Consider the following 17,513-nt stretch of genomic DNA (forward strand, 5'->3'; position numbering starts at 1 on the left):
TGTAAAATTAATGACAACTGTCCTATCAGGTTTGATGTTCTTATTCCATTAATTCTGCACTTAATCTAGGCCTATTACCGTGAGAATAATATGCTGTACGGTATAAACAGACCACAGACAGGTCTTAATACTAAAGGCCTTTGCTGCAGGCCAAATTTGCTTGTCTGAAGCCTGAGGCTAACCAGCAAACCACTTACGATGTAATGTTGCTTCTCAGTGATTAATCAGAGCCACGCAAATGTCCATGTCTCTATAACAGCACACACACTGCCCTCATGTGGATATAACATATTACTGCCACAGTATGAGACTTCAATTTACAAGTCATGTACCCCCGCATGGGTCAGAGAACTTGCACATACCTGTTAGTGACGACGCAGTTCAGTGTAATTTTATACTTCTAGCATTTTTGTTTTCACATTTTTTCAATAAACTGTGTCTTGCCTTTACCAAAACCGATGTAATGGGTAGGTTCTGAACTGCACAATGCATAAAGAAATAATGCGTTAGTATGACATTTTTAGGCTAGGAAAAATGACCAATAATTTAACAGTTGTGACACAGAGAACAATCTTAGAAAGCAGCTTTTAGACCAACAGAATAAGAGAAGAATAATTTTTTCCATAATGAATTAAGAATTTTACACAAGAAATGAATGAATCAAACAGGGAGAAATGTCAAAATTAATAGGAACATTTTCAGCGGTTTTAGAACTAATGACCAGATGATGCGGCATATCATGCAGTGCTTCTCTGCTATAACGGTGTCAAATTATTTCTTGCTTCAGGCTATGCCTGTGAATGAAACGGCATGACATAAGCATGCATGCTTCTCTACGCCAAATTTCCCATTAGTCCAGCTCATTTCTTGTGACAACCAAGACGTGAAATGACGTGCAACTGTGGGCACCTACATTTATAAGTGTAATTTACTGTAAGCATTGTACAGTATGTAACCCACTCCTGGGTAAGTACACCTCGCTCTAGGTTCGGGGGAGCCAAGTTAGAGTGCAACAACCATAACACAACACAAAATGGGTGTAATTGATCTGTAACTTTAGTAGATGAATTGCAAGGAAATCTACATTACATTTACTATGTGGAAAACAATAAACAGGCCCTTTAGACAAAATAAAATGTCTTTGTGTGGAGTTCTCCAAAATGTTTATCCAGGTCAATGCCTTATGAGTGGTGGTTCCTGAGGTTAGGTCTGACGGAAGTTAAATCAGTCAAAAGTCATGAGTCAGAGTTCAAAGTGCAATATTAGGCTTGTTCGAGAGGAGACAGGTCTGTGCAGAATCGATCACCGGCGGTCGCCACCCAATGCATGCTGGTTAGATTTGTGTCCGATTTGATCCCGACTTGCTCTGACGTCATGGACACCTGGGCAACGCTAACCTCACAAGATCAAAGTGGCCGCAGGTTTGAACATAGACAGTTAAAGAAATGGACCAAAAGATCCCGTTGCTCTGGACGGAGACCAGTGAAGGCTATTAGAAGCACTTTTCCGGTGAGGGCTGAGCGTTACTGCGCAGCCTCAAAATGAGCTTGAAGACGTAGATGTGACGTGAGCAACCTGTCTGAAAGTTGTAAGTCTTCTGGTAGCTGTGCCAAGAGAAATCTCAATCATACGACTGCAAGACCCAGGCGGACCCAGGGTATGCTGGGAAACGCCTATGCTGGGAAACGCCTTGCTATTTGTCTGATTTAAAGGCTTAACCTGTACAAACCACATGTTGTGTGGCTGATATAGTTATGTTTAGAAGTCAGACAGACTAAATCTGTTCAGATTACGGATCATCTACAGTGTGTTGTTAATTAAAATCAGCAACAGATCGCATGTAGAGAATTTTGACATTTTGACATTACAGTAAATGTAATTTCGTATGTTGAAATAGCCTCGTTGCTAATGCTAACACACAATTAGCAAAATATGATCATATAGGCTATGACCCAAAACACGGAGTATCACCACACGGACACAGAGAAAAAGTTTGAAATGTCTTTTAATATACGTCGACAAACAAACAAAGCAGCCAAGGACAGTCAAGCTGCGCTGGGGATGATCAGGACAGCAGCGAGCGTGGGCAGAGTGTGGTGTGTCCAAAAACTCTCTCAGGAATCCGAGCTGGGAGGCGGCACGACAGAAAGGTGATGGGCTGGCGGACCAGCAGTCCATGGCAACAGGTCTAGTAGTGTAGATCTGAACAGGAGGAAGAAACAAACAGGTAAGTGGAGCACGAGGAAAAAGACCACCCCGGGCGACCTACTTTCAGCCGCTCCGGCAAAACAGACACACACACAGGGAAAAGGGGAGAGACACACACACCCACCCAGGATGGGGGAACACAGCTGCCCCCATAACACAAACAGCATTTGAGAACATAAATACAAAAACAAGAGAGGATTAGGAACGCAAACTGCCCAAACTTTGCAGCAATCTAAATAAATGCAAAAAAACACCAAAACTTTTGAGATACAAAAAATACTCCGGTAAATATAGAAGAAATGTAGTGTAGGTCATAGTGCTCTTCATTAGTTTCTTACAATCAGCTATGTGATCTTTGCTGGATACCATCATCTCTCTGGCCAACGCTCCACCAGTGCTCTGCTGTCTTTCATCACTCTGAAACCTACTTGAAGATGAGTTTCCTCCGTTAATACGGCTTGTAACTGTTGGTGTGACCATCACGCTGTGGCGACTTGCCATATCCACCAGATTCATCGTTGTAGTCACCATATCCATAATAGTTGTAACCAGGGTAATCATAATCACCGTATCCTCCATATCCTTGATTATTGTAACCATAATTGCCATAATTCCCATAGCCATGATTCCGGTAGTTGCCATAACCCTGGTTCCAATTCTGATTGGGACCACCGCCTCTTCCTTGAGACCTGGATGTATCCACCTCTGCCTCCCTAGTACTGCTGCTGCTGATACTGTTGCTTGGACATTGCCACTTTTATATCACACTTACTTAGTCCAATATTGTGGTACTTTTTCTCCATGATGCCCTTAACTGGTTCCTCCTTTTTGAATGTGATGAAGCAGAAGCCTCTCCTTTTGTTGGTTTTGTTTTCCATGGGAAGTTCAATTGACTCCAGCTCTCCGAAGGCACTAAAGTACTTTCTGACTTTGTCTTCAGGAGTGTCTGGAGAGAAACCACCAACAAAGATCTTCTTTATGGGCTCCTTGCTCTTCATGGCTTTGGCTTTTTTGGGGTCAATGACCTTTCCATTGAGTTTATGTTCCTTCTGTGTGGCAACCTTGTCAACACTGTCTGGTTCTTTGAAGAGCACAAAGCCAAAGCCCCGTGAACGGCCAGTCATGGGGTTCAGTTTTAAAGTGCAGTCTACAACCTCCCCGTACTTGAAAAAATAATCTTTCAGGTCCTTCTTAGTTGTGTCCCAGCTGAGCCCTCCTACAAACATCTTACCTTCATCCTCCTCGTTTTTACTGGCATCTGTTTGCCTCCCCATCCTCTTCCATTCGCATCATGGTCGTGTCATCGCTGAACTCATAGTCGTCAGACATTGTTTTTGGCTTTTAAACGTTGACGCTAAACTCAAGCAACGTCAGAATTATTTGCAGAAGCTAAAAGCTGACATTAGTTGGCTTGCTGACAGCTAATGCTAGTTAGCGGTTAGCTAATATTTTTGTTATCAAGTATCATTAGCTGTAACTCGTTGTTGTTAATTAGAGCAAGTTATTTCGTTTGTCTAAGTTAATGTAACTGTAACGCTGATTTTAGGTAAAATGTGTTTCATAAAGACAAAATTCAGTTTCAGTTTCTACAATTTAGGGGGTTTTGTGAGCGTCCCACTCAAGACAATAGCTTGGAGAGAAAACCTTTCCACCGGACTTTTTTTTCTGCTTCCTCAGAATGCACTGTAAACTTCAGGTTAAAACAACAGGTGCAGAAATGGTGAAAAAGTGATTTATCTCAAACTTATCACACCTAGTATTTAGTGACAAATTAAACATTAACTTTAATCTACATAAATAATTATGTAGTGTATTACTTTTATTTTGATTATTATTTTAACCCAATGTTCAACAGGGTTACAAGTAGCTAGAGTAAATCTCCCTGCCGGGATATTTTTATCTTGTTTAAAGGAAAGCAGGATTTTGAGACTCAGCATTTGACTGAATTGCTTAGGAATTGCCTTTTTGCAGTGCATGCTGGTATCTTGAAAAATAATCTCATGGGAATTGATGGAAAAGAAGATTTTTTGGGCTCCACCATTAGTTGGCTGTTCTTTCTGTACCAGCAGGTTACACTGACAGCAAAAAGACAATCCTGTGGATTTATTAATATGGGTAGATGTCACAGTCACACACAGAACAATCATTAGGCCACTGTTACCCTTCCAAAAGAGATGAACATTAATGCCTTTCATGTCAAGTGTACTCTCATGCAAGTCCTCTTATTCTCAGCTGCAGAAAAATGCATTACAGTTTTGCAACCAGTGGAAAGGCCCCACTGTCGGTTTTTGATGGAAAAGAGGGAAAGAAGGGCTACGCGGTGGAAAAGGTCCCACTGCCCATGGCCTTCTGAAATATTCCTCATAAATGTCTGAGGTAAAGGGAATTTGAGGCTAGTTGTGAAAACCAGCAGATCAGTCTTCTTGCTTAATGAAAGAGAAGGGAGATGTCGATGCATCTGCCCCCTGCCACTCCCACGAGAGTTGAATTGAAATCCATTGAAGCCCACATGATAAAATACAGTATTAAACAATATGTAGATTTGTTTTTAGCTGCTAAACAAGTAGCAGAAAAAAGTTTTATCTTTCAGAAAAGAAGAACCATTATAATGTTCTAACATTCTGGTTAAATGTGCAATTAAACCATTTAGCCACTTCTCCATTTTAAAACCCTCTTCACGCCAGCCTTTAGGCAAGGCAATTGTTCATCTGGAGAAGGATAAACCAGACCGTGATGGCTGGGTTTCAATAAAGCTTGCAATGTGAACAGATGGCTTTGATTAATGCAGAGGCTCCAGACAGTAGCTCCCTAGATGCCTCCTATTTCCTAAATGAGACATTTGTGTGCACATGTATTGTTTGTCAAGTTGTCACCAGTAACTCCAGTAATTAAAGTAAAAGTTCTGTGCATTTACAAAAATAAATGGCACAGGTTTAGTTTCCCTTGGCATTTCTCTAAATCAGGTTGAAAACGTCTTTGTCCTAGTTTTAAACTCATTCCTTCAGCTTCCTCTACAATGTTGTACTTCTCAAACTAACCTCTCCTCTCCTCAATGGTGGACAGTAACTATGTGGATTTAATCAACTAAGTACAATTTTGAGGTACTTTTATTTGAGTGTTTCTATTTTCTGCGACTTTTTAATTTTTATTTACTAATATTATACTTTTTACTCCACTTCATTAATTCAATACCTTTATTTACTATTTACTTGGCAAATTTAGATTGATAATCCAAAATATAATCAACAAATACATTATTATGAATTATTATAGGTTAAGATAATACCTTATTGATCCCTGGATGGAAATTCTACAGTAAGCTACCCAGCAGTATAAAAAGTAATATAAATTAGCCCCACCTTTACCAACTGCAATATTAAAGTGATGCACACACAATTATAACCCAATAAAAAAAAATAAAAAAAATAAATAAATAAATATATAAATATATATATATATATATATATATATATATATATATATATATATATATATATATATATATATATATATATATATACACACATAAACATTATTCTGAAATGGGCCATTCTTCATAATGTGTACTATTACTTTAAATATATTTTGTATTGCATTTCTACGCTGTGGCTTTGCTACTTTTACTTAAGTAAAAGATCTGAGTACTTCTTCAAGCACTGCCTCTTCTGCTGTCAGTCTACAATTGTACCTACTCTGTGATTTAGTGCTTCCCTGTCATTCCATGATATACTGACACACACTTCACTAAACCTGAGTGATGTTAAATGTGTATTCATGTTTAACAAAGACAGAGAGAAAGAGCGATAGAGAGAGACAAAGAGCATAACCACAACAATAAAACTCCCCCAAGGCTAAATTCTGATCACTGGTTTGGAAATAGATGCAAAAATATGCAAAAAATGCTTGAGCATTTATCCTTAAAAATGTAACTGCAGGCACAGACGTCCTTGTTTAACAATTCAGGAATCTTAGATTTTCTCAGATATGTCTTTTCTTTCTGGTCTGCATCTGTGGGATTTGAAAGTCAAACAATGATATCCCTTAGCTTATCCTACTCAGAGATATCACGAAGCATCAAGAAATATTTCTGTGTTGTTATCATCCCTCATCAAAATGTGACCATATTTAAGGGGACTGGTTGTTTCACTAAAACATTATACGCAGAGATACATGCAGGAAGTAAGTAAGCAGAACAATAGAAGTCCTGGACAATATACAAGTTTTGTATACAAAACTCTAACAAATGAACATTTAATAAGATCACTAACATTACATTCAGTTGTACAATGTTACACAATCCCAAACACTGTGGCTCTGAGGACTACTGACATGAATGAAATGAAATAAATTGTGAAGACTGTGACGAAAACATAAATATCACACTATAAATAAATTAATATAAAACAAGTATCAGGTTTCTAAATAAAGATTGCACATTGCACTATAACAATACTTCCTGAAAGACAACTGATCAAGTTACAGATAATGAAAACAGTAATAAATAACTTGGTAAATAAATAGCTGATATTTAAAGTATTAAAGATATTAAAAGTACATTGATTATTCAAGCAATCATGCCACACCTTTAATGATTAGAATATGAGAATAAAGAATAAAAGTAAAACTGTCTAACCTAAAACCTTATTGCCATACAAAAGATTGGCAGAAGCACTTGGCATGTTTGAATGAACAGAAGTTTATAGACAGCACTAAATACATGTGACATTGTGTCTTGAGAGATGCTTCTATTGCATTGATGTGTGGTCGGCAGATACAAAAGTTTGGGGATGGTAATTTATCCATGAGTGTGTTTACATGATGCATATCGATGCTAAAATATATTATTAATACCTTGATCGGGATAACTAAGACACATGATCATCAGTTAGGACACTGCTGTATTGGCTTATTTAATATATGCTTTTGGTGCTTTGATTTCTATGAGCATTGTTTCTATGGTAACTTTAAAAATATCCCATTTGTATGAACACAGAGATATTCATGATTGGGATATGAAGATTAATATAACATAACGTCACTGTCGGGCAGAAACCTTGTATCTCCATATTTATTTATTTTTTCATAAATCAGTGCTATTGGTCACTCTTTTCGTCTTTCTGGGGTTTTTACAAATACTTAAACTGTGACGAGGCGATTTCAGCTGACTTTGTCTGAGGTAAATAACTCAGTAAAGGCTAAAATGAAAACATCTCAACTCATTTTAGCCTTGGATATACAAGGTTTTTGCCCGACAGCAACGCAACACATATGTTCTAATAACACCTTAACAAGAATAGGAGTTTATATTGGTAAAACTGTGCATGTTAACACCCAGTTGCAGTTAGAGGTAGCTTTTCCCAAACTAAATTCAGATACATTTACACTTACAGTATCTACTCTACCTATGATTTTAAACAAAGCTATATCACTTTAACTGTCCACGTTTTCCTTCTTAGGCTTGTGTGAGGCAGTGCTACAGGAGGCAGCTACATTATTTCATGGGCTACTTTTAAAGACATAATGACGACCGGACACAACGGACCGTGTCTCAAGAGAGTACTGTTAGGACTACAGTTCCCTTGGTCTTCTTGAGGATATCCACAGCTTCAGCGTGAGTCATGCCCTCCAGACAATGTCCATTCACGGCAATGATCTGATCTCCACGTTTCAGCCTGCCGTCCTCTATGGCCGCCCCCTGCAGAGTATGCAAAGACTAGTCTGTCACCATGCACCATCAGAGATCCCGAGCTGGTTACACCATAACAGTACAAACACAAAAAACAAAACAATACTGCAATAACTGAAAGGAAATGTAACTGATCACACTGAAATGAAATGTCTTTCTGAATTAAATTCTGTTAAACATACTGTACGTGTTTAAATGATACATTTCTGGATGATGTAATAACAATAGCATTATTACTGTACAATTAAAGGATGTAACACTTTTAACCAATGATGTATTTAGAATTCTAAATAGTGAAACAATTTGTGATCTTTTTATAAGCAACAGCATGTTAATATTATCATTGCTCACTCATCTATGAAGGTAAATATGGTGCAAAAAGGGAGAGCTTGTAGAATACAATGTGAGAACTTGCAGAACAAAAAATCTGAACTTGTATGTTAAAATTTGCACTTGTAAAAATTAAATTTGCACTTGTAAAAAATATTCACACACATGTGATCTGAATTTGAAGTCATACAAAGAAAAAAAACATGAGAGCTTGTAAAAAAAATCTGAACTTGTAAGTTGAAATTTGTACTTGTAGAAAATGTTCACACACCTGTATTCTGAATGTTAAGTTACAGAAAAAATATTCACAAATGTGTAGATTGATATTTACATGAACACAATGACAGCTGCAAACTTATAATGCAACATTTACTCGTATACTTTTTTTTTTACTCTGGTTCATTTTCCATCACAACCACAACTCAGTTATTACAACCTCTCGAATCTGTCACTGCAACTTCACATATGTGCTCTCTCGCATCACAAAGTGGCCAATCTGCGCACCTCGACTTTCACAACACTCTTGACGATACATTTGGTGCAAAACTAATTTGTACCTGTGGACTTAGGCTGTGGAGCTCTGAGCTAACAGAACAGGAAAATCAGGGTTTCTATCGCCAGATGAGGGACAACTCTGTCCGACTTATTTATGTAGCATGGAAACTTGGTGGAATAGCATGCTAGCGTTAGCTAACTAGCAGCCAGCCCGCTTCTAAATAAATACCTTTTGTCTAAACATTTTTAACAGTCAAACTAAAACACTAGCGGTGAGCTCCACGGCCTGCAGCCGCAGACGGACCGTCATCAGTGGGTAACAGGTGTCAAGTTTCGCATCCCTGCCGAGAATTGCATCCACTAGGGAAAATAATGATTTTATAAGGCAAAGTCGATCCCCACTGATGACGGTCCGTCTGCGGCTGCAGGCCGTGGAGCTCACCGCCAGTGTTTTAGTTTGACTATTAAAAAGTGTTTAGATAATTAAAAGGTATTTATTTAGAAGCGGGCTGGCTGCTAGTTAGCTAGCTAACGCTAGCATGCTATTCCACCAAGTTTCCATGCTACATAAATAAGCCGGACAGAGTTGTCCCTCATCTGGCGATAGAAACCCTGATTTTCCCATAGACTGTATATAAGAAGGCTTTTCCCGTTCTGTTAGCTCAGAGCTCCACAGCCTAAGTCCACAGGTACAAATTAGTTTTGCACCAAATGTATCGTCAAGAGTGTTGTGAAAGTCGAGGTGTGCAGATTGGCCACTTTGTGATGCGAGAGAGCACATATGTGAAGTTGCAGTGACAGATTCGAGAGGTTGTAATAACTGAGTTGTGGTTGTGATGGAAAATGAACCAGAGTAAAAAAAAAAGTATACGAGTAAATGTTGCATTATAAGTTTGCAGCTGTCATTGTGTTCATGTAAATATCAATCTACACATTTGTGAATATTTTTTCTGTAACTTCACATTCAGAATACAGGTGTGTGAACATTTTCTACAAGTGCAAATTTCAATTTACAAGTTCAGATTTTTTTTACAAGCTCTCATGTTTTTTTTCTTTGTATGACTTCAAATTCAGATCACATGTGTGTGAATATTTTTTACAAGTGCAAATTTTATTTTTACAAGTGCAAATTAAATTTTTACAAGTGCAAATTTTAACATACAAGTTCAGATTTTTTGTTCTGCAAGTTCTCACATTGTATTCTACAAGCTCTCCCTTTTTGCACCATATTTACCTTCATACTCATCACCTGTTAAAAACCTTTTTCAGTTTATAATTGTGGCTTTGTATTCTTGTCTCTTACTGCGCAGTATGAACAGACACTTTGCCAGTATAACTGAATACCATGCTGTGCTGTAATTTGATGTCCACACCAGGATCCCCATGAAAGACTTCTCCCTGGAGGACGTTATCTCACCTTGTTGAAGACAGTTTTGATATAGATCGGCAGGTCTCCGTGAGGGCTGCTGAACCCTCCTACGATGCTGAAGCCCAGGCCCGAGGAGCCTCTCTCTAGAGTGATGGTCTTATACGTGCGAGCACTGCGGGAAAAGGATGCATAACAATGCGTGTGTGGTGCTGGCCATGCTGGTGCTGCACTTGCTCTGCACTATGTATGTATGTATGTATGTATGTGTGTGTGTGTGTGTGTGTGTGTGTGTGTGTGTGTGTGTGTGTGTGTGTGTGTGTGTGTGTGTGTGCGTGCGTGCGTGTGCGTGCGTGCGTGCGTGCGTCTCACCAGGACAGAATAAAGGTGAGAAAAAAGAGTTATATTTCAGATATAAATAATAAATGTGAATCCCAGAATTATTAGTTTTGTTTTCACAACTAAAGTGTAATATTCAAGAACACATTTTCTCAACCTTACTGAATATAATAATTATTAATTCATTAGTAAAAAAAAATATTATTATTGTTTTTACAAGTAATTAATGTTCTTCCTTTAATTACTATAATCAGTGACTTGATTTAAATGTCAGTTGCCAGAAGTTTTACAGTGTCTTCAAATGTATTATTTAGTTTAAGGAGCTGTTGAAAAACAAAAGTGTTATTTTCACAATGAAATAAAAAAACAAAGAAATTGGTCTTTGGTATTGTTAACTGAAAGTTGACTGAAATAAAATGGTCAGTTGGAAGCACAGCAAAATACAAATCACAAGAAACACTGCAGCTCCTTCTGTCCAAAAGCACATTCATCTCAGTGCTTCTCACACAGTGAGCATTGCTCATTATTGTCAAGGGAACCGGGGTCTGCCTTTGTCCTTATTTTGATCATAAAGTACAACAGCAGAAGACTGTCAGGAAACTGATTCTTACGAGAGGTTGTTGTGAAAGCGGGGCAGGCTGCTGGACTGGCGTGACGTCCGCGCATGCATATCATTGTGGTCCTTTGTGCTGCACCCATCAGAACCCACTGCCACCTACACACGCACACACATAAACACACACACACACACACACACACACACACACACATAACTTTTGATGTTTTTTTAACACACAATGTACTTGTCAAGAACAACTGAAGTCCGGCTCTATACCTCTTTTTCTCTCTTGCAAAAAAAATCTTTCCAGAGGCTTATTAACATGAAAACAAACAGAGTGTCAGACACAGTATTGTCTTAAAATTACAGTATAGTGTTCACATGCAAAACACTAATGAGGGGACGACTGAAACTATAAACTCTCATTTTTATTCCTTGATAAATACTGTTCTCACAGTAGTTATAGATTAACTACTGTATGTCTCCCTGTGACATTAGCGGATGGTTCCAGGGGCGTTCTTCAGCAGGACTCCAGCTTGGACATGAGTCATTCCCTCCATAGACACATCACTTGATACTGAGGATCCTGTCTCCTGTCTGATTGTAACACATACACATTTGCGAGTGCATTTTACTGACTTACAGAACTTTCATTCCCTGGAGACATACCCTAACCTTAACCAACACCGCTATATAACTAACCACAACCTAACTTTTTTTCATTTTTTATGATTTTATAAGGGCTTTCAGTAGGCTTCCTTTCCTAATCTACAATGTATTTCTTATTTTTATAATCTGTACTAATACATTTTGCGTTTTGTACAGTATGTTGAATATGTTTTTAAAATGCTGTATTTCAACCCCTATATACTGTATGACCTATGGTATGCAATTTTAAACCCTGACAAAGCAAGCATTGTTGAAACATTGGTCTTTATCCTAATAAATCTGGATCTGCAAATATGCTAATTAATATACCTTAACACAGTCTATTCAAATCGTAACCCTATAATCAAGTCATTTCCCTTAAATGAGTGGTTAACCCTTGTGAGGACTGACTTTTTGTCCTCAGACAGGAAGTGAGTCCTCACGATGTGATGGCAATAACCGATCTGTCCCCATGACATAATGAATACATAATACACAAAGACACTCTATGCACTTCCCACCTGTAATTGCTGCGTTTTGGCAGCAAGTCCATTGGTATCCATGGTAGCAATGAAAAGAGGTACGTTGTCATGGGGACTGCCCACTCCTCCTGCTACACTGATGCCCAGGGAGTCACATGGACCCTGTGGTGACACACACGCACGCACGCACGCACGCACGCACGCACGCACGCACGCACGCACGCACGCACGCACACACACACACACACACACACACACACACACACACACACACACACACACACACACACACACACAGTTGACCCTAGACAATTATACTGGTGAATCACATGGCAGATTCTGCACATGACACATAAACACCTGCCTTGGGTACAGCCAGGTAAGGTATATATATATATATATATATATATATATATATATATATATATATATGGTATATCATTTTAATCTGTCATTTGAAGTAAAAAAACAAAAGCTTTCAGGGGTCACAATTAAATGCCAACTTTCTGAAAATATACATACAATATTGAAAGTCAGTTTCTCCAAGACTGAATGGGGCATCAATAAAAACAGTTACTATTATTATTTTAAGATTTTGTCTTACCTTTTCTATTATTACTTTTCTGGAGTCAGGGTAGTCTTGAAATGCTGTTGCAGGGGAAATGGATATATGCTTGCATAATCAGCTTGAGTATGTTACCAATATTCTTTACACTAAAAGTAAATTGTGATTGTGTTTATATATAGGCTATGCTCTCAGAACATAAGGGCGACTCACAGTAGCTCCCTGTCTTGTTATCTGTCTCCCTCTGGTGGCTGTGGGGAGTATCACATCCACTTGAGGGGGTCAGGGTGGAACAGTCAGAGTCTTCGCTCTGGATAAAACACAACTTAAAGTACTCCTAGGTTCACAAAGTACTATTGTTAAAATTGTGCAAAAGAGTAATAGTTAAATAACAGACAACATTAAAATTACTGAGCTGATTTAGTCTGGACTCTCAATACAAATCATTGAATTAAACACCTGATAACATCATACATTTTTACATTTTCTTTAATAGCCAGTCATGGATTAGACACAGACAGCCACAGGAAACAGCTTACCTGGCTCTGCTGTGAGTACTGCAGGCCAGCTTTAAAACGAGCCACCTCCAGGTGGACTGCTCCACTGCAACTCTGAGAGCAAAGTGACACATCTCACATAAGATGATGAATTTGTAACAAAAATGCATAACCCCGCAACTAATTTGTTTATGGACTTGGTATGTGTGAGCGTGAATGTGTCCGACCTGTAGAAGCGTGTGTGCATGTTCCTGCGATGCTGCACGGACATCTTCCCCATTGATTGACAGAATCTGGTCACCTAGCAACAACCTGCCATCTGAATCCGCTACGCCTCCTCTGATGATATCTGACACAAAGACGCCTGTGTCATTACTGTTAAAAGAAAACAGAGGTCAAAAACTGTGTCTGTGTCACGCTTCTAGACTGAATTATGTGACCTGTAAGCTCGCTGTTTTGCATAACGTCACACTTGACTTGTGCAAATTATGTATCCAACACCTCTTTTTTACAATAATGATCTTGGTTGCTACAGAGTTTCTGACCTCTAACTGGGTAAAGGCCTTTAAAAGTCGAGAACACTCTCCTCTTCTGATACTTGTAAAAGGGAATGTACCTTGACAGCATTGACGTTACCTTTACCTATTATACACCTTTGACAAAACACTTGAAAAGACCCTTAAGTACGGTTAATAATTGTTTTTCTCGCTGAAGTGGGTCAATTAATAAAAGAGCAAAATTGGAAAAGTAAATAATACCATCCGATACTACATCAGTTGCCTGGAAAATTCTCTGTGACTTTTCAAATTTAATATCTCAAAGCAAAACTGGCCTTGCAAGATCTAGGCTGGCTTTAGGAGGCAACTACAATGCCCCATGTCATGTAACCTACATAAAGCACAGTAAGATTTGGTCCGACATGCAAACCTAAAGATACAAAAAAATAACTTTGATGTTACTCATTTGTTTAACAGCATCATGAACATACGTCTTCCCCACTGTGGTTAACCCCAGCCCCTCTCCAGGGCGAGGCCTCAGCTCCAGGCTGAAGACGTCCCACAGGTCCTCCTCCCTGTAGGCCTCCTGGTGCCTGAAGACACACAGGCGAACACGCTGGGTGGTGAGCCGCAGCACGCCAATGGCCTCATCGTGAGTGGCCTGCCGCAGGTCTATACCATTTACCTGGGAGGAAGTGAGAGAGATGCAAGCCATAGTTGTATGAAAGAGGTTAGGTGTAACTGTATTTGTATTTTACAAACAGCAGATGGATTTTACAATTAATGAAAAGGAGTGAGTCATCATGATTAATGGCTACATTGAGGGCATTGGCATCAATCTACAAGCATATTATTGCTTTGAACCATCAATGTGTTGCTCTGTATTATTTGTGCGATGTTTTGGGCATGCTAATTTTGTTGCTTTCGTCGTCATTTCAGCATCATATTGTCTTATGTCTGTATTTCTTAACCTGTCACTTCATTGGCTTTAAAACTTCTTGCCAAAGGACTGCAGTTTAAAATTTTGCCGACTGGCTAACACTGGCAAAAAAGCATTTACAATATTTCATGATCAGAAATTGGAGATACAAGGCATTCACTGGACAGTGATAAAATAAAAATATAAGCCTTGACTTCTGAATTTTGATCACCAAATTAAATAATAAATATTTACATTTGACCAGTTTTAATGCGTTTGTAGTATGTGTTAACTATAATGGAATGCCATCTAATCACAACAGATTTGGACTAACACTAAACACTGTCACTGATTCTGTCAAATGAATAGATAATGGAATGTTTGTGTGTACCCATTATACCTCTAATATCTGGTCTCCAGCCTGCAGCCTTCCATCTCTCTGTGCTGCTCCTGCATCATTTACTTCATGGATTATTACCGCCCCCTGGTGGAAAAAAACAGAAATAAAACATCATTGCATATAATCCAATCCAGCTAAATTTAATCAGCATTGAACTACTTAGTAATTCACAATACAGCACGTTCACCACTTTCACTGACAATGGCTGTGCAGATGTATTGTATTGTGAAGAAAACATAAACAAACCCATATTGCCTAATTTGATGCTGTAAATTTTGATTAATTAGGATTATCAAGGATTGATAAAATTATGATAGATATGTGTTAAATGAAATGATGTCAAATATCAATTGGCTGCTCTCACCAGCAGAGTGTCACATCCTCCGACAATGCTGAGGCCCAGGCCTACATTTCCTTTACAAAACTCTATCGTTGTTTCCCTGCCAGCCACAACTGGGCAGTACAGGGGGTCAGTGGTTGTGGGAGCTGATCCTAGCCAATCAGACTGCCCGGTGGGAGAGGTCTGCATGGCATTGAGTGATGAAGAGAAGGAGACAGGGAGTGAAGCAGGAGAGAGAGAGCAGGGATAGGAAAAGGATGTCGGAAAAGGTAAAGAAGAAGAGGAAGAGAGACTCTTGGAGGGGCTGATGGAGAGCTTGACAGTGACCCGATGTTTGAGAATCAAACTGGACACCTGAATACAGAGAAGACAGGTGAGTCATAAATCATTACATCAGTTTGACCTTGTGTATGTGTGTGTGTGTGTGTGTGTGTGTGTGTGTGTGTGTGTGTGTGTGTGTGTGTGTGTGAGTGTATGTATACCTTGTACACTGACAGTCCTGCCACAGGTACATCACCCACTGCTATGATTATGTCTCCAACCTTTATCCTGCCATCCTGCACCCAGACAGAAACATGAATAAAAAATGAAAGATAAGCAAAAATGTATGAAAGTATATGCAACAGACGGATGGAGAGGAAGTGAGATTAAAAATCAAACACACCCTCTGGACAAATATCTGAATAACCGTTGCCTGGGGCCCTACATGAAAGCTTATTAGTACATGACGACATCACTTTAAAACATGGCAACCATTATGTTAAAATATTACAAGAAATACCAAGAGACCAGACCCATCAAATCATAGTTTACAGCTGCATACTGTATATTGTACAGTAATGTGGTGCTCATTGGGGCCTTTTTTTCTGACAGATTATTGAACGCCATTGAGTGACGAAGGTAAAAATTCATCTAAGTTGAAAGATGAAAACAATACTTTAAGTATATATTTGAGTAGTATATTTGAGTGAAGAAAATGTTAGTTTGGAAAATTATTATGAACACTTTTGTGAGGTTATGATAACAGGCAGTGATAAAATGTAACAAAGTACATTTACTCAGTGAGTATTCCCATTTTATGTTACATTATACTAGATCTCAGAGGCAAATATTGTACTTTTTACTCAACTGCTTTTGTTAGACAGACAGACAGTTACTTTGAAGATCTGGAATTTAAATACAAAACCATCACATAAAATATGATACATTGTTATAGATATAACTACCCAACAATCAATAAAAGTTGTTTAAATTGGCTTAAATATTTAAAGCTGCTTACACCTTATGAATCTGTAATAATAATCAAATAATATGCCATAACACTCATAATACACATTATAGGTAAGAGAGGAACAAATTACACTGTTGAGATACAGTCATTGTATGTATGCTATATGAAGGAATAATGTTATTGATGAAGATGTTGAAGGTTATGATGATGCTACTGGTGATGTCACACCTTACTGGCAGTGCCGTGCTGGATCAGGGACCTGACCACCACTCCTTCCTTGGACTCCCCCTCTGCCAGGCAGAGGCCAAGACCTACGTGATCCTGAATGGAGATTGAAAAAAGCAGACAAAAAACTCTAACTTTGAACCAAGATTTAGTGAAGCAAATAGCTAATTTCATTCTTTACAACAATGTGGGAGGGTAATTCTATTTTCTCTAGTATAGAGACTGTTTTTGCTACAACTAGAGTCTGCTATCACGCGAGCTGTTAGATATGTGCAGCTGGAGGTTCGACAATGGTTAATGCCAAGATTTACTGAGGGTATTGCACCTGCGGTAGGATGATGTGCTGGATGTCTGTGGATAATCCTCCACGCTGTGCAGAGTCTGTCTGGGAGTCACCTGTGTCCTTGTACTCTGTTGTGGATCCATGTGCTGTTTGACCCAGAGCTACTTTATTCCTAGCAAAACAAAACCAAATCTGGTGTTATCCCTGAGCTGGTCATCAGACACCTGTATCCTGTTAAGTTTGGGAGAAATGCAAATGCCACCAGAAAATCACTTTACATGTTACCTGATGAGAATTATCTTGACTTTCGATGGAGTGTTATTGATGATGGCGGAGGCGTTTTGGTGACTCCGGCCGTACAAGATCTGACCGTTGATCTGGAAGAAAAATCGCATCATGTACTCTCCCCTTAGCAATTTTTATCAAATCTAATTCCACATAAA

The 17,513-nt window shown here is 38.8% G+C and overlaps 1 protein-coding gene and 1 pseudogene across 1 annotated transcript in view; both read right to left on the reverse strand.

Moving 5' to 3' along the window:
* Nucleotides 1-2,401: 2,401 nt before the first annotated feature.
* On the reverse strand, nt 2,402-3,816 carry LOC116040584 (annotated as a pseudogene).
* A 2,626-nt stretch (nt 3,817-6,442) lies between these two features.
* The window catches only part of si:dkey-92j12.5 (multiple PDZ domain protein), a 41,960-nt gene continuing 30,889 nt past the window's right edge, over nt 6,443-17,513 (reverse strand). The window contains 17 exon segments of the mRNA XM_036000279.1: nt 6,443-7,903; nt 10,137-10,260; nt 11,036-11,151; nt 11,487-11,555; nt 11,557-11,580; nt 12,153-12,275; nt 12,718-12,761; nt 12,892-13,015; nt 13,218-13,289; nt 13,403-13,550; nt 14,164-14,357; nt 14,992-15,075; nt 15,356-15,685; nt 15,814-15,888; nt 16,791-16,883; nt 17,113-17,242; nt 17,356-17,447. Coding sequence (XP_035856172.1) covers nt 11,140-11,151; nt 11,487-11,555; nt 11,557-11,580; nt 12,153-12,275; nt 12,718-12,761; nt 12,892-13,015; nt 13,218-13,289; nt 13,403-13,550; nt 14,164-14,357; nt 14,992-15,075; nt 15,356-15,685; nt 15,814-15,888; nt 16,791-16,883; nt 17,113-17,242; nt 17,356-17,447 — 1,614 coding nt within the window. The 3' untranslated portion in view covers nt 6,443-7,903; nt 10,137-10,260; nt 11,036-11,139.

This window comes from Sander lucioperca, chromosome 4 (assembly GCF_008315115.2).
Source record: "Sander lucioperca isolate FBNREF2018 chromosome 4, SLUC_FBN_1.2, whole genome shotgun sequence".
NCBI classification, from domain to species: Eukaryota; Metazoa; Chordata; class Actinopteri; order Perciformes; family Percidae; genus Sander; species Sander lucioperca.